This window comes from Mesoplodon densirostris, chromosome 17 (genome assembly GCF_025265405.1).
Source record: "Mesoplodon densirostris isolate mMesDen1 chromosome 17, mMesDen1 primary haplotype, whole genome shotgun sequence".
Classification (NCBI taxonomy): Eukaryota; Metazoa; Chordata; class Mammalia; order Artiodactyla; family Ziphiidae; genus Mesoplodon; species Mesoplodon densirostris.
In genome coordinates, this window is record NC_082677.1 from 46,231,013 (window position 1) to 46,253,461 (window position 22,449).

At 39.8% G+C, this 22,449-nt stretch overlaps 2 protein-coding genes across 4 annotated transcripts in view; one reads left to right on the forward strand and one right to left on the reverse strand.

The window, feature by feature from the left end:
- DIS3 (DIS3 homolog, exosome endoribonuclease and 3'-5' exoribonuclease) overlaps positions 1–9,940 on the reverse strand; it is a 28,178-nt gene extending 18,238 nt beyond the window's left edge. Inside the window, exons 1-4 of the mRNA XM_060079638.1 lie at positions 9,608–9,940; positions 8,863–9,020; positions 5,856–6,049; positions 5,371–5,444 (exon numbers count right to left, since the gene is read on the reverse strand). Of these exons, the coding sequence (XP_059935621.1) occupies positions 5,371–5,444; positions 5,856–6,049; positions 8,863–9,020; positions 9,608–9,835 (654 nt within the window). The 5' untranslated portion in view covers positions 9,836–9,940. The remainder of the gene's footprint in view (positions 1–5,370; positions 5,445–5,855; positions 6,050–8,862; positions 9,021–9,607) is intronic.
- A 248-nt stretch (positions 9,941–10,188) lies between these two features.
- PIBF1 (progesterone immunomodulatory binding factor 1) overlaps positions 10,189–22,449 on the forward strand; it is a 202,632-nt gene continuing 190,371 nt past the window's right edge. For all 3 annotated transcript variants that reach the window (XM_060079826.1, XM_060079825.1, XM_060079827.1), the window contains exons 1-4: positions 10,189–10,486; positions 11,507–11,806; positions 18,950–19,050; positions 21,640–21,838. In XM_060079826.1, the coding sequence (XP_059935809.1) occupies positions 11,555–11,806; positions 18,950–19,050; positions 21,640–21,838 (552 nt within the window). In that variant the 5' untranslated portion in view covers positions 10,189–10,486; positions 11,507–11,554. The remainder of the gene's footprint in view (positions 10,487–11,506; positions 11,807–18,949; positions 19,051–21,639; positions 21,839–22,449) is intronic.

A 22,449-nucleotide genomic window follows, 5' to 3' on the forward strand; every position in this document is an offset into this window, starting at 1 on the left:
TTACTACAAGCAACTATATGCCAATAAAGTGGACAACCTAGAAGAAATGGACAAATTCTTAAAAAAGCACAACCTTTCGAGACTGACCAGGAAGAAACAGAAAATACAAACAGACCAATCACAAGCACTGAAATTGAGACTGTGATTAAAAACCTTCCAACAAACAAAATCCAGGACCAGATGGCTTCATAGGCAAGTTCTATCAAACATTTAGAGAAGAGCTAACACCTATCCTTCTCAAACTCTTCCAAAATATAGCAGAGGGAGGAACACTCCCAAACTCATTCTACGAAGCCACCATCACCCTGATACCAAAATCAGACAAAGATGTCACAAAGAAAGAAAACTACAGGCCAATATCACTGATGAACATAGATGCAAAAATCCTCAACAAAATACTAGCAAACAGAATCCAACAACACATTAAAAGGATCATACACCATGATCAAGTGGGGTTTACCCCAGGAATGCAAGGATTCTTCAATATATGCAAATCAATCAATGTGATACACTATGTTAACAAACTGAAGGATAAAAACCATATGAACATGTCAATAGATGCAGAGAAAGCTTTTGACAAAATTCAACACCCATATATGATAAAAACTCTCCAGAAAGTAGGCACAGAAGGAGCTTACCTCAACATAATAAAGGCCATATATGACAACCCCACAGCCAACATCATTCTCAATGGTGAAAAACTGAAAGCATTTCTACTAAGATCAGGAACAAGACAAGGTCACCCACTCTCACCACTATTACTTAACATAGTTTTGGAAGTTTTAGCCACAGCAGTCAGAGAAGAAAAAGAAATAAAAGGAATCCAAATCGGAAAAGAAGAAGTAAAGTTGTCACTGTTTGCAGATGACATGATACACATCGAGAATCCTAAAGATGCTACCAGAAAACTACTAGAGCTAATCAATGAATTTGGTAAAGTAGCAGGATACAAAATTAATGCACAGAAATCTCTTGCATTCCTATACACTAATGATGAAAAATATGAAAAAGAAATTAAGGAAACACTCCCTTTTACCACTGCAACAAAAAAAATAAAATACCTAGGAATAAACCTACCTAAGGAGACAAAGACCTGTATGCAGAAAACTATAAGACACTGATGAAAGAAATTAAAGATGATACAAATAGATGAAGAGATATAGCATGTTCTTGGATTGGAGAGATCAACATTGTGAAAATGACTATACTACCCAAAGCAATCTACAGATTCAATGCAACCCCTATCAAACTACCACTGGCATTTTTCACAGAACTAGAACAAAAAACTTCACAATTTGTATAGAAACACAAAAGACCACGAAAAGCCAAAGTAATCTTGAGAAAGAAAAACAGAGCTGGAGGAATCAGGCTCCCTGACTTCAGACTATACTACAAAGCTACAGTAATCAAGACAGTATGGTACTGGCACAAAACCAGAAATACAGATCAATGGAACTGGAGAGAAAGCCCAGAGATAAACCCACGCACATGTGGTCACCTTATTTTTTATTTTTTATTTTTTTGCGGTACACGGGCCTCTCACTGTTGTGGTCTCTCCCGTTGCGGAGCACAGGCTCCGGATGCGCAGGCTCAGCGGCCATGGCTCACAGGCCTATCCACTCCACGGCATGTGGGATCTTCCCGGAATGGGGCACGAACCTGTGTCCCCTGCATCGGCAGGTGGACTCTCAACCACTGCGCCACCAGGGAAGCCCGTGGTCACCTTATTTTTGATTAAGGGGGCGAGAATATACTATGGAGAAAAGACAGCCTCTTCAATAAGTGATGTTGGAAAACCTGTACAGCTACATGTAAAAGAATGAAATTAGAACACTCCCTAACACCATACACAAAAATAACCTCAAAATGGATTAAAGACCTAAATGTAAGGCCAGACACTATCAAAGTCTTAGAAGAAAACACAAGCAGAACACTCTATGACATAAATCACAGCAAGATCCTTTTTGACCCACCTCCTAGAGAAATGGAAATAAAAATAAACAAATGGGACCTAATGAAACTTAAAAGCTTTTGCACAGCAAAGGAAACCATAAACAAGACGAAAAGACAACCCTCAGAATGAGAGAAAATATTTGCAAATGAAGCAACTGACAAAGGATTAATCTCCAAAATTTACAAGCAGCTCATGCAGCTCAATATCAAAAAAACAATCAACCCAATCGAAAAATGGGCAGAAGACCTAAAAAGACATTTCTCCAAAGAAGATATACAGATTGCCAATGAACACATGAAAGAATGCTCAACACCAGTAATTATTACAGAAATGCAAATCAAAACTACAGTGAGGTATCACCTCACACCGGTCAGAATGGCCATCAACAAAAAATCTACAAACAATAAATGCTGGAGAGGGTGTGGAGAAAAGGGAACCTTCTTGCACTGTTGGTGGGAATGTAAATTGATACAGCCTCTATGGAGAACAGTATGGAGTTTCCTCAAAAAACTAAACACAGAACTACCATACGACCCAGCAATCTCACTACTGGGCATATACCCTGAGAAAACCATAATTCAAAAAGAGTCATGGGTTTCCCTGGTGGCGCAGTGGTTGAGAGTCTGCCTGCCAATGCAGGGGACACGGGTTCGTGCCCTGGTCCGGACGATCCCACATGCCGCGGAGCGGCTGGGCCCGTGAGCCATGGCTGCTAAGCCTGCGTGTCCGAAGCCTGGGCTCCGCAGCGGGCGAGGCCACAACAGTGAGAGGCCCGCGTACCACAAAAAAAAAGAGTCATGTATCACAACGTTCACTGCAGCTCTATTTACAATATCCAGGACATGGAAGCAACCTAAGTGTCCATCGACAGATGAATGGATAAAGAAGATGTGGCACATATATACAATGGAATATTACTCAGCCATAAAAGGAAATGAAATTGAGTTATTTGCAGTGAGGTGGATGGACCTAGAGTCTGTCATACAGAGTGAAGTAAGTCAGAAAGAAAAACAAATACCGTATGCTAACACATATATATGGAATCTAAAAAAGAAAAAATGGTTATCAAGAACCATGGGGCAGGACAGGAATAAAGACGCAGATGTAGAGAATGGACTTGAGGACACAGGGAGTGGGAAGGGTAAACTGGAATGAAGTGAGAGAGTGGCATGGACATATATACACTACCAAATGTAAAATAGATAGTGGGAAGTAGCCGCAGAGCACAGAGACATCAGCTCAGTGCTCTTTGACCACCTAGAGGGGTGGGCTAGGGAGGGTGGGAGGGAGACGCAAGAAGGAGGAGATATGGGGATATATGTATATGTATGGCTGATTCACTTTGTTATAAAGCAGAAACTAACACACCATTGTAAAGCAATTATACTTCAATAAAGATGTTTAAAAAAAAATACCAGGGGGCTTCCCTGGTGGCGCAGTGGTTGAGAATCTGCCTGCTAATGCAGGGGACACGGGTTCGAGCCCTGGTCTGGGAAGATCCCACATGCCGCGGAGCAACTAGGCCCGTGAGCCACAACGGCCAAGCCTGCGCATCTGGAGCCTGTGCTCCGCAATAAGAGAGGCCACGATAGTGAGAGGCCCGTGCACCGTGATGAAGAGTGGCCCCCGCCTGCCACAAGTAGAGAAAGCCCTCACACAGGAACGAAGACCCAACACAGCAAAAATAAATAAAATAAATTAATAAACTCCTACCCCTAACATCTTCAAAAAAAAAAAAAAAGATATTAACTTAAAAAAAAAAAACAGGTGATTGCAGAAAACTGCACCTAGCTGAACCAAGCTGAATCCACACACGCGCACACACACACACTCTCAAACATCTATCAGTTACTTCAGATCACTGTGTTTTACAAGCCACAGCACTCCATCTGGTGTAACAACTTTCTGTTCAAATTTAGATAACCCTCTTTTCACTGCTTCATGAAGTTTCTGAGTGTGTCCCTAACCACATTTTCCCTAAGCTCTGTGGGTTTCATTATATAATTTTGCATGGCACAGTGACTTCGAGGAACACACATGTGTTACGAGAGAATCGACTGTAATTTCACCATATCCTACACTTACCCTACCAGAGTGCATAATCAAATACTGTGAATCACCAATGTTGGATTACTCCGTGTTTCTTCTTCTAGACCAGTGCTATCCAAAACAACTTTGTGATAAAGGGAGTGTTCTTTTTGTGATCTCCAGTATGGCAGTCACTAGGCACAAGTGGCTCCTGGTTGCTTGAAAATTGACTAGTACAAATGAGAAACTGAAGTTTTAACCTGAATTAAATTTAAACAGCCGCATGCAACTAGTGGCTACTTATTAGACAGGATAATCCTAAATCTGTATTCTAAAAATCAAGCCCAGCTTTTATTTTCTCACTTCCATTTAGTTTTGTGAAGTAGCTGGTTGAAGACAAGCAGGGATGGAGAAAATGCTGTAAAGACTGGATGTACGTATAATGTTCTATTACATCAAACCTATTTTTATATCAATAGTATCTTCCATTTACATTTACCATAGCTGTTTGCCAGGCACTGAGATAAGAATTTTATTAATACAACTGTTATCACCTCATTCAACCCTAATAACAACACTATGAAGTCATCATTGCTAAACACACTTTACGTACAAGGAAATATCGGCTCACAAAGTTTAACGGTTCCCTCTCAAGTCCACTATTGCAGTGATCCCTTTTCTCATCCCTCTGCCTCTAATCTTGCCCTTGATACAATGCATCATCTTACAAATGGAAATTGGAGTAGTCTCCCAAATAAGTAATAATTCTGGTCCTTCTCCTTTGTTCCTCCTAGACACACTCTCATCCACCTTTAATGTCTTTTAGCCTGACAATATAAGGTAGGGAGCCCAGAATCTTATCTGCTAACTTCTCTTCGTAGCAGCCTTTTAGGGAGACCTTTATAAGACAATTTAAAAATTACTAACAGAATAAATTGTTAAGTCCACACTATCTGGCCCCTCGCCTTCCTGTTCTACCTCTTATGACTCCCTCCCTCCTCCTATGGAATTGATGCTACAGCTGTATGCTCTCTCTACAGTGCCCACCACTTCTTTGTTTGTCAAATACCTACTCATCACAAGCCAGCCATGAATTCCTTCATTTATTAATCAAACAGATAGTGCCACCTTGTGCCAGGCCCTACTCGGGTTGCTGAGGATGTATCAGTAAACAGCGCTATTTGAGAAAGTCAAGTCTTTAGGGATGGCATTTTGATAAGAAGTCTATTAGAGCCACTCTTGTTGTTTATAACCCAACTCCTATTCCAATTCCGCTTACCCACCGATATTCCAATTTTTAAATTTGGTAACTATAAGCCTAACATCCGGAAGTGGCTACATGAATAATTTCACTTTTCAAAAACAAAATAAAACAAACTCAAACATACCCCTTCTTCAGACAAACAAGCAAGACGATCTATGAGTTCGGGGTTAGCAGTTAGGCTTTTTACATATTCTTCACCTGAAAAATAAGTTTTTTTTGTTCTTGATAAATTCAAATGTGTTTTTTTCCCCCTTAGATATGTTTTTTCCCCTTTCTTTTGTTTGTGACAGTACATATGTCAAACTTTTTTTGAGGGGGGAAGCCCTCTGTTGAGGTGGTCACGCCCAAAAGGCAGTGGGTCTATATCTATAAGCTTTCATTGCTAAGCCAATTCCAAGTCTTGATAGGGAAATTAATAGCCACTGCTGGCACAACTCACTTAGCTTAGAAATGCTGAGAAATCAAAAAAAATACAAAAATATCACATTAAGTTATACAGGACTATGAAAATACCAAATGGTCAAATGAACATCTGATTATGGGCCTGATGATAGTTTTTATATGCATTTGCAAACATGAACTAACAGTCCGGTCTCCATGGAGACTTACAAGTGAAAGCTGGTATCCCTTCTTCTATGGCTTTCTCTTTGTTTTTCCTGTCATTGGTTATGAAGATAACTCGCAGCTGATTCTCTGCCGACACTTTCTTCAAATGTTCATTGTACCACTTTGCTGCTACTCGGATGGCTCTATCATTCCTGTCATTAGAAGTTTCTCCCTGTAATTGCTCTACATAAGTTTCTCTAAATGTAATGGAAAGGGAAAACAAGAAACAAATGGAAAACAACAGAATCAAGCACATGTAAAAAGTCTTAGGACATAAATGCTTAATAATTACTAAACTTAAAAGTCAACGGTACATGGGCTTCCCTGGTGGCGCAGTGGTTGAGAGTCCGCCTGCTGATGCAGGGGACATGGGTTCGTGCCCCGGTCCGGGAAGATCCCACATGCCACGGAGCAGCTGGGCCCGTGAGCCATGGCCATTGAGCCTGCGCGTCCGGAGCCTGTGCTCCGCAACGGGGAGAGGCCACAACAGTGAGAGGCCCACGTACCGCAAAAAAAAAAAAAAAAAAAAAAAAAAAGTCAGTGGTACATCTTTTTCTCTTGAATGTATTCACATTTATACCTCAGGGCAGAAACAAATAAGATCCCTCTAGTCACGTTTTTAAGACAACAACTTGCTTGGAAAAGAAGAAAATCACATTAATGGAGCAATAAAAAGACTAAAATAAATTTTTTTCACCAAAAGAAAAATTCAAGATCAGAATTTCTACTTGAGGTTGGGACATTAAAAAAGTAATAGTTTGTTGGAAAAAAACTATACTGAAACTTTGCAGTTCTGATAATGAGATTTCATTCAAACTGTAGATTAACAGGAATTCCTAAAAGCTACTGATTGTATGATTAGATGATTTGTGATATGATTAATGTATAGTTATTAAATACATAATGCACATAAATTATCCATGGTAAACCCTGAACAAATGACAAATATCATCTAGAGATTGAAAAACCAGATACAGATATGATTGCATATTCCTTCTAAGTCTATCCACTCTGAGCTATCAAATGTCAGCATACTTATTTCTTTAAATCTGTTCTTCGAAGCCAAGTTTAAGTACAATAACAAAATTCAGCACAATAACTTCTACCTACTTCTTAAAAATTATAGGCTCAATTTTAGAATTCTGTACTTATTTATATGGTTTTCAGAATTATTTTATTATTCACCATTAAATACACCTGATAATGCTTTTAAGCTTATCAAAGACACTCATAAATTTTTGAATTGGTTTTAGCATGATTGAGCAACAATCTTACATGAGATTTGCTCGAGTGTCTTAATTCTTCCTGTCAATCCCAGTATTGCTAAGCTCTATTCACTGTACTTAAGCTAACAAAATTGCTAACCTTGGATCAAAAATCTGATGATCATGCTCCACAGAAACTAGGTCTTTCAGTGCTGAAAAACAGTGAACTTTCTGTTTCTGGATTTCGAGGAGGAGACAGAAATAAGAAGTCTACAGGTGCTTTACTGATGTTCTTTATAACAACAGTATTTAAGTGTGGGATATAAGAATAAAGAGAAATTTGAGAAATTAAATATTTTTAATTTGCATATTCCAATGGGATTTCATTATTACATCTACTGTCTAATCTAGCAGTTCTCAACCAGGGAGTGATTTTCCCTCCCAGGGGACATTTCACAATGTCTGGAGACATTCTACGTTGTCACAGCTCAGTGGATTGGTGGGGAAGGGGAGGTCTGTTACTGGTATCTAGTGCATATAGGCCAGGGATGCGGCTAAACATCCTACAATTCCTAAGACAGCCTTCCCATAACAAAGAATTATCGAGTCCAATATGTCAATAGTGCCAACATTGAGAAACTCTGATCTAATAAAAGTAAACTAGGGATGTCCCTGGTGGCGCCGTGGTTAAGAATCCGCTTGCCAAGGCAGGGGACACGGGTTCGAGCCCTGGTCCAGGAAGATCCCACATGCTGCAGAGCAACTAAGCCTGTGTGCCACAACTACTGAGCCTGTGCTCTGGAGCCCGCGAGTCACAACTACTGAAGCCCTTGTGCCTAGAGCCTGTGCTCCTCAACAAGAGAAGCCACCGCAATAAGAAGAGTAGCCCCGGCTCGCTGCAAATAGAGAATGCCCGTGTGCAGCAATGAAGACCCAATGCAGCCAAAAATAAATAAATAAAATAAATTTATAAGGAAAAAAAAAGCTAGGACTCATCATAAATTATTTATGTAACATAAGTAACAGGCAATATCATATTTTCTAAGATCACACATTAAGTTCAAACAAAGGTCTTGAATCTGAAACATAAAGAATTCTATTTCTTGGGCTTCCCTGGTGGCGCAGTGGTTGAGAGTCCGCCTGCCGATGCAGGGGACACGAGTTCGTGCCCCGGTCCAGGAAGATCCCACATGCCGCGGAGTGGCTGGGCCCGTGAGCCATGGCCGCTGAGCCTGCGCGTCCGGAGCCTGTGCTCCTCAACGGGAGAGGCCACAACAGTGAGACGCCCGCGTGCCGCAAAAAAAAAAAAAAAAAAAAAAAGAATTCTATTTCTTAACCTTATTGTCATCAATATGATCAGTTATAAGGTATTAGTTTAACTTTTAAGAGCCCATTAAGAATATATCTGCTTTATATTTTTAAAGCTTTCCTTCACAAAGTCCTATATTTTATTAACCTATGTTGGTTATTCGTATAATATGGTATACCAGGAACCTAGGCAAATCTCGTCTTCCAAAATCCTATTGCTCGACTCATGCTAAAACCAATTCAAAATGAAAACATTTTGGAAATTAAAGTACCTACCATAGCTGAGGAGCTAGGAGACTTTGGTTCTGGGTTTGACCCAGTCAATGCCTATGTGACCTTAGCAAGGTCTGCAAACTCTGTAAGAACCAAATATTACTCCCAGAAGTATGAAACCTATGGCGTATCTTCTGACGATGTCACAGATTACCGCCAGGAACTCTCCCCCCAGTTTAGTTAATTCTATAGTTTCCTGATAATTGAAATAATTTCCCCCCTACCTATGGTGCTCGTTAGTAAATGTATAGAAATGCTTCTCCTGGTTATTAGTCACATCTCGGATTCGTTTATATACCGGAGCACTCCGATTTCTCACTTCTTGGAGAACTGTTTGTAGCACAATGACATTCCTGATGGCAGGGTCCTCAAGGACATCAATCTTTTAAATAAATAAACAAATTAATTAATGAAAAGTTAATTTTTCCTGTGTTCATTCATAAATTGCTTCTGTTGAGCGTGAAACTCTGCCGGTTAAAAAAAAACACTAACTGTACATTAAATAAGGAGCTATTTTGCAATAGAAAACCCTTCAAGTCCATTAAAGAAGTACACATGTAAATAGGCTAATTACAAAACTTTGTAGAATTAACTTCATTAATAAAGTAATACGTTGGCCCACATAGCTTTCGTTCGTAGGCACTTACAAGCTGCCTGGGGGTCGCAGGCTGGAGGCCACAGAAGCCCAGGTCCCCGACCTCCAGACATTAAAATCTAAGGCAGAAGAGACACCAGGAGTTAGAAAATTGACGTATTTAAAATTCCTATAACTCCAAGAACTCAAAAAAAAAAATAGTACATGGAAAAGAACCTCGGCCTGGGGGGCAGGAGGCATGGGTCCTGACGGGGTTTGCATCTCCCTAAGTACGTGATGTTGCCCAAGACGCTCCTCCTTGGGCATCAGTCTCCCTATCTCCCTTTCTCCTGGTGGCGCCGCTGTGCCCGCGGCTCGCCCGCCTACCGGCGCACCTGGTGGAGCAGCACGTTGGTGTCAGGCAGCAAGTAGTGCGGCTGCGGGCAGAGGCTGCTGACCCGATCCAGGGGCTGCGGCTCGAGGACCGGCCCCTCGTGCGCACCGCCGCACGCCGCGCATCCAGACGCACCGCAGCCTATGTCGTCCCGCAGGTAGTGCTCGCGCACGATCTTCATCACGCCGCCCGCCCGCGTCTTTTTTAAGAAAGTCCTGGACTTGAGCATCTTGCCTCACGGCTTGGAATCCCGACCTCGACAGTGCTCTTCCGGCGGAAAATGTCAAGCTTGGAGCCCCATGGCACAACTACACTTTACCCAGAGGTTTGCTCCTTCCCCCTCCAGGATATTAGTAAACCCCTCTCGCGGGGAAACCTCGAGACAGCCGTTGGTTGGCTCTCTGAGGGCTGCGAGGATTGGGCGAAAGCGGGCAGATGGGAGGAGCCCGGAGCCATTTCCGCCCGTGAATTGTGCGGGGCCGCCTCCGGACTCCATCTCCCAGCATGCATTGCTTCCCGCGCCTGGGTGGACCCGCGAGGGCTGAGTTCCGGTAGCGTGGGCATCTGCCTGCTGCAGCTTCCTCCGTGTGCGTAAATGGTTGTTTTGGTTACGGGTGCTAACGGTCCCCGACCTGTGATTTCTCGTTAAGAGGCTGCAACCCGAGTTGCTGTCTGGAGACACCTTCAGCTCCTCTTAAGTGGCGGCGGTGGCGGCTTCTCCAGCCTTCAACGTGGAGTAATTGAAGCTTTCCAGATAGCTCACGGCTCGCTCCTTCCTTTTTTGCCTGGGACAAGGAATCTTCTGATGCTGCCAAATTCGGGTTTTATTCTTCACGCCACACGTGTGGGCAGTGCCAGTCCCGGACCCTTTGTATCCCAGGTGATGTTGCCTGTCTTTGATTTCGCCTTTCCTTATCCCTTTCCCTTTAAAAACGAGGGGAGCCGATCCAGTCAGAGTTCTTAGGTTTCCCTTCCACACACCTTTTTTCTAATAGTTCAGTTTAGAAAAACTGGTATCTACAATACCGTAAGTAATTTATTATATCGTGTAGTGTTAAAACGAGGGAGTTGTTGAAATTTTTGTGAAAGGGTTCGAGGAATTTGTGTTTTACCCTCTTGGTTTCATTTTGCTATCTGCAAGTCTATAAGGTTTTATCTCACTATTTACCTTTTTAAAAAACTTAACTGATGCCTCATTGCCTGTAGAATACATTTCGAACATGCTGAAACATTCAAGGTCCTCCACTGTCTTGATTATGTATAAGGGACAACCCTTCTGTGTGTTTGTGTTTGGAGTCACTACTCAGATTCACATGGGCTTGGCCCAGGCTGACTACTACTATGTCCCTCTGTTGTTTTACACTTTCATCACTTCTATACCAACCTTAATACCTGAATGATTTTCCCTTTTTATTACTCCTTTCCAAATCCTTCAAGATTCTAAGTCCTACCTCTGTATAACCTTCCCCTGACCAACTCAGAAGAAGGTTTTCTATCTTCAACATGTGCTGCTTTTATTAGTAGTATTCCTGGGTACTAGCGATTTAGGGCTTTATTGTTTATCTCATACATTTCTTTGTTTACTCCAAGTAAGAGTCCTGCCCCCAGGAACTGGGTTTTTTATTCATCCAAAGTATGGGTTCAAAAAAAAAAAAAATTGTAAAGCACCTATACGCCAATAAAAATTAATTTAAAAAAAAGTATGGGTTTGGAATAAGATTTAATGAGTTTGATTTAATACGTTTGATTTGAGCAGTAACTTAACCAATCTGCCCTAGATTTGGGGTCCTCCGGTTTGCCTAATATTTACTTAGGGAACCCTTAGTATCTCTTTGATATACTTTATGCTTTCCATAGAGAATGTTTGAGTACGTTTAAATCAATATTTTTTAACCTACAGAAAATTGAAATAGAATTGGAGAAGAAAAGTGACCCATAATAATTAAAAATGTCTCGAAAAGTTGCCAAGCCATCAAAAACACTGAACATCTCTAGCTCTCTGGAATCTGAAGATATTAGTTTAGAAACAACAGTTCCTACAGATGATATTTCCTCATCAGAAGAGAGAGACGGTAAAATCAAAATCACCAAGCAGCTAATTGAACGGAAAGAACTGCTTCATAATGTTCAGTTACTGAAAATAGAGCTATCACAGAAAAATATGATGATCGACAATTTGAAGATTGATTATCTTACAAAGGTACGATCATGTGTAAATTTGCTATGTGCTTTATTGTCTTGAAACTGCAGATATATAAGAATTAAGTTTATGTATGTGTAATCTGAACTTGAAATTATAAATTTAAAATATCAAGAAAATAATTATATTTTCTTGCTTAGTTTAAAAAAGCTGTCTTTAAAAAGAGAAGGAGGGCTTCCCTGGTGGCGCAGTGGTTAAGAATCTGCCTGCCAATGCAGGGGACACGGGTTCAAGCCCTGGTCCAGGAAGATCCCACATGCCGCGGGGCAGCTAAGCCCGTGCGCCACAACTACTGAGCCTGTGCTCTAGAGCCTGCAAGCCACAACTACTGAAGCCCGTGTGCCTAGAGCCCGCATACCACAACAAAGAGTAGCCTCCGCTCACCGCAACTAGAGAAAAACTGTGCACAGCAACGAAGCCCCAATGCAAAAATAAAATAAATAAATAAATTTATAAAATAAATAAATAAAATAAAAGGAGAAAGGAAGTGAATAATAGTTCTGTGTACCAAATAAAAAGCCTTGAAAGAAGGGGTGACTTAAAGGTGGGCAGGGATGAATTGCTTCTGTAGGCTCAGTTTTTAAAATGTATTATGTGTGAGGTATATTTTCTCCAGTGTTTTTTTTCTGGCCAAGTTTTTTCTGCTTCATTGAGAATTAGCCCTGATGTGACTAGTTGGATAGGGACAATCAAGATCATTACTACATTACTGAATCTGTTTAGTCCTCTACCACGGAACTTTGGTTTCTTTATATCTTGCTCTTTGATAGTTACTGTGTCATAGTACCAAGTGTAACAAATTCACTTACCATGGTCTTTAACAAGTGGTATCTGCCAAGTAACAAGGGATGCCCTGGTCCTTGTTTTTCTGCCTTGTATGTTTATTTACACTTACGGAGTGTTTTATGTAAGGCCTGGTAAAGTTGTCGCTAGTTATAAAAAATTTACAGTGGTTTCAGAAAGACAGGATAAACATTGCAACTCTCACCACTTCTGTCTTCTGAGAAAGTCTTTTCTTTCCAGTAGTAAACCCTCCATCTTTGCTCTTGATCCCACCTCTTCCTATCTCCTCCCCTCCCCATTTTGTTTCAGTTATATCTACCTTCTCTCTTGTTAAGTCAGTCTTGGTTAGTTCTTGCCTATGTATAAGTATCATGCTGCTAGAAAAATTTCTTGACCACGTCTCTCTAGGAAAATGAAATGTCCTAAATCCCAAGGTCTTGATGATGTAAAGAAATCATTTAGGTACATTTAAAAATATATATTAATAGCTAACATTTAGTGAGCGCTTATTCTGTGCCAGACCCTGTTCTGTGAGCTTTTTCATGTATTATCTCATTTAAGCCATACAGCTCTTTGAGGTGTAGGAGCTTTTAGGGGGATCTTCTCTGACCTCTCATATTAAATGAATCAATAGAATAAGTTAGACTGATATTTAGTAAGCACAGAATAAGTATTAGTCATTGTTGCTGTTATTAACTAAAATAATATTCTCATTTTTTTCACTCTGCTTATTTTCTGTGCCTTACATCTATGCTCATAGGACTACCTGCCTTGTTTGTTGGGTATTTGTCTCTCTTAATAAAGTGTAAGGATCCTGAGGACAGGGACTTCTTTGTAGTCCCTGTTTTATCTCCAGCACTTAGAACTGTCCCTGGCACCTAGTAAGTGCTCAGCTGTTTCTTAAATGAGTGACTTAACCTCATTTTGCTATTGAAAAAAACAGAACCATAACTGGTTAATAGCTTACCAAGGCCATTCAGATGGAAGTGATGGAGCCAGGTGGGATTAACACCAAGAAGTCTAATGCCTATGCTCCATCCAAGTAAACCTCCTAAGACTTCCTTTTAGGTTCTCTATGCAGTCACCTACCTAGCCTAGGTCACTTGGTATTTTATCAGTGTATCCTGTGGTTTCCCGTTCTTTTCCCTTAGTCATAGTGTTTTTACTTTTCAAATGGACTGCCATGGTGCTTCTGGCTCATGCATCTCTATCCTTAACATCTCCTTCAATGGGAGTCATTGAAGAAGCCTGAGGTAATCTCCCACTTGTTAATCTACCCACTCAGTCAACAAATATTCTATTAAGTGCCAACTGTATACCACATTGAAAATTACATTTTGTTTGGCCACTTTTTAAATTATTTGTTTTCAGCTTGCATTGTGCTTGGTTATAAGTGGCTTCTCCTTTTTAAAGTGTAACGTTTACATTATGGGCATGGTGGTTTATTCATGAGAGACTTTCTGGTATAACAGATCAGAGCTGCAGTTCCAGACACACACAATTTGAGTTTGAATCCCAGCCCTTATATAGTTACCTTGAGCAAATTCCTTAAGTTTTTTATTCCCTGATTTCCTGTAAAATAAGAATAAGCATAGTTTTTACTTCATGGAGTTGTTGGAGGATTAAATTAATCAAGGCACATAGTTCTTAGATGTCTGGTGTATAATAAATAATAGTAATAGTTATATTTATTCAGCACTGTATATTATTATTATTGTATCCCATGGTGCTTAGTATAGTTTTTTATTTTTGTGGTTTTCTGGTTGGACTGAAAATGTAAAAGATTAAGTTAGTCATATTCCTGAGTTTATGACACACAGTCATCATTGATCCTTGCAAGATCACTTCTTATTTTGTACATTTATTCTTTTTATTCCCATAATTCATTTCTCTTCCTCCCTTTCTCTATGTTTATTTTTTCCTTTTAACATTTATTCTTTAAAAAAAATTTACTGAGGTACAGTCAATTTACAGTATTATATAAGTTTCAAGTGTACAACATAGTGATTCACAATTTTTAAAGGTTATACTCCATTTATGGTTATTATAAGCATTTATCTTGAACACGAGTATTTTTCTTACTTTTTTTCCTTTACATAAATCTGAATTGCATGTTTTGTTTTAGATTTTATTTCTTTTATAGTTTTTCCTTTCAACTCAGTGCGGTTTTTAAGATCCTTCCTGTTACCACGTGCAAGTCTAGTCCTTTGCTTCCAGCAGCTACACAGTTCAGGTGTGTGTCTACCCATCCATCCACCCATTCCCGCAACGATAGGCACCCAGGGTGCCTCTAGCTCCTTGCCACCACATGCAGCATGGCCTTCTTTAGACATTCCTCTTCTGGACCTGGTGTGAACATTTCTTTTATATATATACTAAGGAGTGGAATTTCTGGCTCACAGGGTATATGTCTATTTAATTTAAGTATACTTCCAAATTGCTCTCCACAGTAGCTGCCTGCTCTACATTCCTGTGTTTTTTGTCTATGAGCACTAGGGTTGTCCTGCTTAGAGACCCCTTGGGGTAATATATTTGCTGTCAAATATGGGAGGAAGTATTAGATGGTAGAAGAATTAGTCTTCCTTAATTCGTCAAATCCAAGCCACCTGGATTGGAAGACGGACCACTATGTGTATTGCTAGGGTTAGACACTGCCAAGTTAAACCGTTATGTGCTGTAGTTTGTAAGATGCATTCCAGCTTCAGAGATGAAAAATGTGGAAAAGTGTGAGTCTGGGATTGATGAAGGAACAGGATTTTTAGCCCCTCATTCCTTCTCCAAAGCTTACCAGTACATTGAACGTCAGGGATACGAAGATGAAAATGTCACATTCTAGCATTACAAAAATAAATTTCCCTCCCTAGACTATAGCTCCATGATAATGGTTGGAGTGGGAAGCTGGGAAGTGTAAGTCTTTAACTGGACAGATTGTTATCTCTAATAAAAACCAGAGTTACCTGAGAAAGAGGGGAAAACTTGATGTTGGGAGACAAGTAACAGTTTTTTCCACTCATCAAGGTCTTTTTTTGTTCGGAAATATGTGAATCTATATAATATAACTTCTCTCCACGCCAGTATGGCAAGGGTACAATGCTTATGTTTATTACAGCTTATTACTGGTGGTACAGTTTATTATTAAGAATGTCTCGACCCATGTTGATTTGACAGAGCAGGTTGGTCCCAGGAAACTTAAAAAGCATGGATTCCCCCTCCCCACTCAGCTGCTTGCCGACTGAAAGCACTGGGAAGGACTGAGAGTACTGGGAAGGCGAGCCGCTCAGGCCAAACTTCCTAATCTTAGAGGACTGTTAGCTTTGCACTTTTATCCCACTTATTGCTGCCTAGATCGCTTTCTTTATTCCACCTCCTTATTCCTTTCCTCCTCATTCTTCTTGCTTGTCAATTTTTAAATGCCAAAATCTCTCTTTGTTTATCTCTCATTGGAGATCTGTGGGTTCTTTATTGCTTGGAACAGGAGGAGTGAATCTCCCTAGCTTGACTGTCTCTGAGTTGAGGGACTTCATCTAAAAGTCAGTTAGAATTGTAAAAGTTCGGGCTTCCCGGTGGCGCAGTGGTTGAGAGTCCGCCTGCCGATGCAGGGGACACGGGTTCGTGCCCCGGTCCAGGAAGATCCCACATGCCGCGGAGCGGCTGGGCCCGTGAGCCATGGCCGCTGAGCCTGCGCGTCCGGAGCCTGTGCTCCGCAACGGGAGAGGCCACAGCAGTGAGAGGCCCGCGTACCGCAAAAAAAAAAAAAAAAATTGTAAAAAAGTTCTAACCCTGGAAGAAGCAGATGTTTCTCCTGTGGTAAAACAGTTTTCTTGATTTGCAAAATAGTAATCATGAGGAGTGTGGTTATCTTTTGTTGATTTAAGACATTTATTGAGACATGTTGCCAGGAATATAGCAGTAAATATGACAGTCCCTTTTTTATGGAGCTCCCATTCAAGTGAGAGACATGATCAAACAACAATTAAACAAGATATCTTCAAGATGTGTGACGTGGCATTGCTCAGCAGTGGGAATTTTCTGCTTTGGATAGGGAGTCAGCAAACTTTCTCTGTAAAGGCCTGGGCCAGACAGTAAATATTTTATGCTTTGCAGGCCACGTATGGTCTATCACATATTCTTCCTTCTTTTTTTTTTTTTTTTTTCTTTTAGCAACTTTGTACATGTAAAACCTATTCTTAGCTCGTGGGCTAATCAGGAACAGGACATGGGCTGGATTTGGCCCATCACCATGCTATATTAACCCTTGCTTTAGATTATGTAACAGAGAAGCCATTTGCAGATTTTAGGCGGCTGGAGTGACATGTCCTGGTTTTTATTTTCAAAATGTCAGCGAAGTAATAGACTAAGAGCAGATAAGGTAGAAGAGGAAGACAGTATTAGGCTATTGCCTTACGTAAGACTCTTAACTTTTGGGCTTCATCTCCTGGAGCTGTTTATTGAGAAATAGAAGGCTGGGAGAAAACTGATATAGGAGATAAAGTTTAAGTTCTGTTTTGAATATGTTAAACTTTAAATGCCCGCCCATTAGACTCGTAAATGGAATTGTCGCTCTGACTTTAGAGGACAGTCCATGACCAGGGAGTGGGTGGGTGTATGTGGGGGGGGGGAGCGCACACACGTAATATACATCAGCATGTAGGTGCCACTTAAAGCTATGGGATTTGATGGCATTACCTGGGGAGAGTAGAGGGCCCCAAACCAAGGCAAGGAGTAGTCAGACATTAGAAATGGGTTAAAGGAAGAAAATCCAGCAAAGGAACCTGAGAACCTTGAGCAGGTCCAGTGAGTTAAGGAGGAAAACCAGGAGGAGTGTCACGTAAGGTGAAAAAGGATGGAGTGGTCGGCTCTGCCAAATCATGCTGTCAAGTAAGATAAATACGCAGAAATAGCCATTGGACTGGGCATTATGGATGGGATTCATAACTGTAACACGAATTTTTACTGGAATAGTGTGGGACAAAAACCATATGGAAGTTTTGTTCTGATGGTGAGCAGAGAAAATGTTGCTGTCGCAGAGGAGGTGGTGGGATCGAGGGAGTGTGGTTTGTTGGGTTTTTTAATGGGAGACAAAAACATGTTTGTTTAATGACAGGAATAGTTCAGTAGAGAAGGAGAATTTGATGATGCGAGAGGAATTCACTTGAATATATTAAGGACAGACTGTTAAATTAATCTGCACATTTAAAAAGGTGAACAAGAACTGCCTGGGTTGAAAGGGAAAGAGTAAAGAATTTTTTAAATAGTCTAAGAGTGAACTCAGGTGCATGGAGGCTTAAGAGGGAGCACAGCATGTTGGGGGAATGGCAAGCACTTACTTTTGCTGGAACAGAGTTTTCTTTTAAGCTAGGGACGGGAGACATGGTAGGTAAGGGCCAGATCAAGAAGGACTAGTATAGTATGCCGTGAAACTTGGAATTTATTCTGAAGACAGTGAGGACTCTCTGAAGGATTTAAAACTGAGGAAATACAGTTCTGGTAGCTTTTTTTTTTTTTTTTTTTTTGCGGTACGCGGGCCTCTCACCGTTGTGGCCTCTCCCGTTGCGGAGCACAGGCTCCGGACGCGCAGGCTCAGCGGCCGTGGCTCACGGGCCCAGCCGCTCCGCGGCATGTGGGATCTTCCAGGACTAGGGCTCGAACCCGTGTCCCCTGCATCGGCAGGCGGACTCTGAACCACTGCGCCACCAGGGAAGCCCTTTTGATAGCATTTTTAAAAGATAAGATAAAGGAAGATAGTTTTGGAGATTGACAGAACTGAAGGCAGGGAAACCAGTTAGGAAACCATTATAATAATCCAGGTGAGAGATGACAGGGGTCTAACTGAAGACTTGTCAATGGGTATTAAAGAGAATGGTATAGTTTTGACAGCTTTTTACGGAATAAACTCGACAATAAAAACAATGATGTCAGATCAGAATAAGCAGTGGAGGAGATATATCAAATATGCCTGACTCAGATTTTTTTGCTTTGGAGACCAGGGAGATGCAAGGAATATAAGATAGGTGAGGCTGATGACTAGGTTCATTTTGGACATTTATAGCAACACCCATGTAGTCCATTGAAGATGTATAGTAGGCAGAGATTATAGATGGATCTGAGGTATATACGGAGGGTCTGGCCAGGAAATAATTACCTGGGCGAGGCACCAGCATAAAAATTCCAGTTATCAAAGGGTTTTTCACTTAGATTAACGGGAAAAAATGATCTTAATGACAGCCTGGCAAAAAAACATTCATAAGGCAGCAGATTCAAAGCATAGTTTAACAACCATTTGTATGAACAAACAGAAGGTTTTATTAAACGATAAATTTGCAAACTGACTGTATAATTTACCTTTTTCTCTTTTTTAAGATTGAAGAATTGGAAGAGAAGCTTAATGATGCACTTCACCAGAAGCAGCTGCTAACATTGAGATTAGACAACCAATTGACTTTTCAACAAAACGATACCAGGTAAAAGTTTTAGAAAGCAGCAATACCTATCTAGCAGTTAGTAAGGTCATTACCTATTCATGCATGTGATCATAAGCTAAAATAGAGAAATCTTAAATCAAAGACGGTAATAATTTTTACATCCAGACTGACAAAAAAACTACTTGATACGTACACAAAATTCAAAAAGCCAGAATTCAACATTCATTCAACAAATATTGCCAGTGTAGGTGAACCATAAATGACAATGGAAGCTCTCTAAACTCACCACCACTTAACTGGCTGTCTGGATTAAATTCTTCATTTGCTCTGTAGAACATACTGATATATTCTTATGGCCCATTGAATTCTTCTGGGTTAATGTACCTTTTGTTTGCCTACATACTTTCTCTAGCTCAGTTGTATGTTTATCCAGAGTCTGTTGTGTTTACTCTCAAATATGCCTATCCAATCATACTTATATAATCATACTTACACTTAATTAAAATTATATTTAAAAATGAGTACAAAAACATATGTCATTTCTTTGCAAACTATAATGAATTCTTTGGAAAGATTCAATTAAAGTGAGTGACTAAAAATCATCAAATTAAGTGTAAGCAAGAGGTGTTTAGAGATTAGGGGCAAAAATCAAATCCATAAAAGTATCCTCAGATTTCCCAAGTGTCTTTTAAAAAGGTCTCCTGCCATCGTAAAGAAATCAAACTTGGAAATCATGAAAAATGATTTACAGAAAAACAAAGCATATCTCCATATTACAAAAATCTGGACCCTATGTAAAAAATGTTGCAAATGAATGTTTATGTCTATTTTAATTAGCTGTAACTGTGTAAAGTAGATATCTTTTCCCTTTATAAGATCTTACTCTTTAACTGATATTTAAAAAAATTATCAGACCAATTATCAGCTACTATCACATTAGATCAGTGGTTCTCAAATTTTATCATGCACCAAAACCACCTCCCGGGCTTGTGAAAAAAGATTGTTGGGTCCCACCCTCAGATTCTGATTTGAGTTGGGCCCTGAGAATTTGCATTTTTACCAAGTTCCCAGATGACGCTAATGCTGCTACTGGTTTGGGAATATCACTTTGAAAACCACTGCATTGGATAATAGGACTTCTAGTCTAATTCTTTAGGCATTGATCAAATTAAATGAAGTGGAGAGGGCGGTAGGAGACTATTGCAGTAATTCTCCTGATAGCTGATAGTGGTAAAAAGTGGTTGGATTCTGAATATATTTTGAAGGTAGAGTTGATAGGATGTCCTAATGGATTAGATGTGGGGTTTAGGAGAGAAAGAGGAATCAAAGATTGTACCAACATTTTTGGCCTGAATAAATGAAGGGATGAAATTGCTGTCAACTAAAGATGGTTGTGGGTGGTGGTGTGATGAATTGGGAGATTGGGATTGACATACATACACTAATATGTATAAAATAGATAACTAATAAGAACCTGCTGTATAAAAAAATAAATAAATAAAATAAAATTCAAAACTAAAGATGGTGAAACCATAGCGGAATAGGTTTGTGAGAGAAGAGCAGGAGTTCAGTTTGGAACATGTTAAGTTAGAGTTGTCATATTAGAAATCTATGTGGAGGTATATGAGAAGTCTGATCTAGAGATATAAATCTGGAGTCATTAGGATATAGACGGTATTTAAGTCACGAGACTGGATGAATTCCCCAAGGGAGTGAACACAGACAGAGGAGAGGACTGAGTACTCCAACACTAAGACAAACTAGATAATAAGACCGAGAAAGTGCCACCAAGAAAATCGGAGAAAAATGAAGAGGAAAAAAATATGGTGTCTGGGAAGCCAGATGAAGAAAGTGTATAAGGAGGGAGAGATCAGATGTCTCAAGTGCTATTGATAGGGATGGAAAGAAATGAGAATTGATCATTAGCAACCTGAATGTTACCAGACCTGATTGGCCTGGGCTTAAGAGGAAAGGCATTGAAGAGAGCGCATACAGAAAACTTTTGAGAAACAAAAGGGGCAGTGAAAGGGGGTCAAAAATTGTGGGAGCTTGTTTGTTCATTTATTTTAAGACAGGACGAATAACAGCATGTTTGTATGTCGATGGGATTGATACAGTAGGAGGGGGAAAATGAGGGCTGGGTGGGCAACTAACAATGTGTACTACATGTATTCCTTGAGAAAAGTGATTGATTATGTGTGGATTACTGTTTTCATTACCTCATTGGTTGATTGAATACATTATGGTGGTTCAGTGTTGCCATCTTAAAGAGGTATACCTTGAAGTACCTGGATAAAGACAAATGAAAATTACTTTAATGAGTAGAGTCCAAAGCAGATATGTAAGATTTATACCTTAAGGAGAAGACATGTATAATTTTATAATTTGAATTTTAAATGTTATTAAGAACATTAATTTTCTATGTAATAATCTATGTGGCTACACATTCAGTAATTAGTATAGCATTGTCATTTCGTGTTTAACTGGTTAAGTCAGCATTTCGCTAGAGCCAAAAATACTATTAAGCTTCTCATTTCTTAATTTTATGTTACAGTAACAAAGGAACTTTGAGAAAATTAGATTTCAGTGATTTTTTTTAAGCTTGCTATACATTCTCTCCTAATGTAGAAAATATCAAGAACTAATGAAACAAGAAATGGAAACTATTTTATTGAGACAGAAACAACTAGAAGAGACAAACTTTCAGCTTAGAGAGAAAGCTGGAGATATTCGTCGAAACCTGCGTGACTTGGAGTTGACAGAAGACCAATATATGAAACTAAAAGATCTTCCGGAAGATCAGCTTTCTATTCCTGAATATGTGTCTGTAAGTGTCTTGTGTCATTAAAAAAAAAAAAAAAAGCATATATTTCCAGACTAAAATTTGCCATTTCTATAGTAGCCATAACTTTTGAAGTACCTAACTGATAAATTATTTTATGGCTCTGATCTGAAGGTAGTGAGTGAATGGTGTTCAGATCACCATCTTGGCTGTTGACCTCCAAAGTCAAGCAGTAACTAGGGCTCTAAAGTTAATGGCTGCATAATCCACAGAAATGAATTATTTTATCATAAACTGTGGCAGTTTATAATGTTCTCAAATGAAAAATTATAGAGATAACAGATCAGTGTTTGCCAGGGGTTAGGGACATTAGAGAAGAGGGGAGTGGTGTGATTATAAAAGAACAGCATGAGGGTGATCGTTACGGATCTAGGTCAGGATCTCAACTGCAATGTTGGTTACACAAGTCTGTACATAGGATTGATCTATGGCAGTGTTCTCAAATCCTTCTGATATCGGCAACCATTTACACTCTAAAAATTATTGAAGACCCCAAAGAGATTTTGCTTATATAGACTATATCTGTTAATATTTACCATATTCGAAATTAAATCTGAGAAATTTTTACAACACAGGAATACACAAGTACACACTTC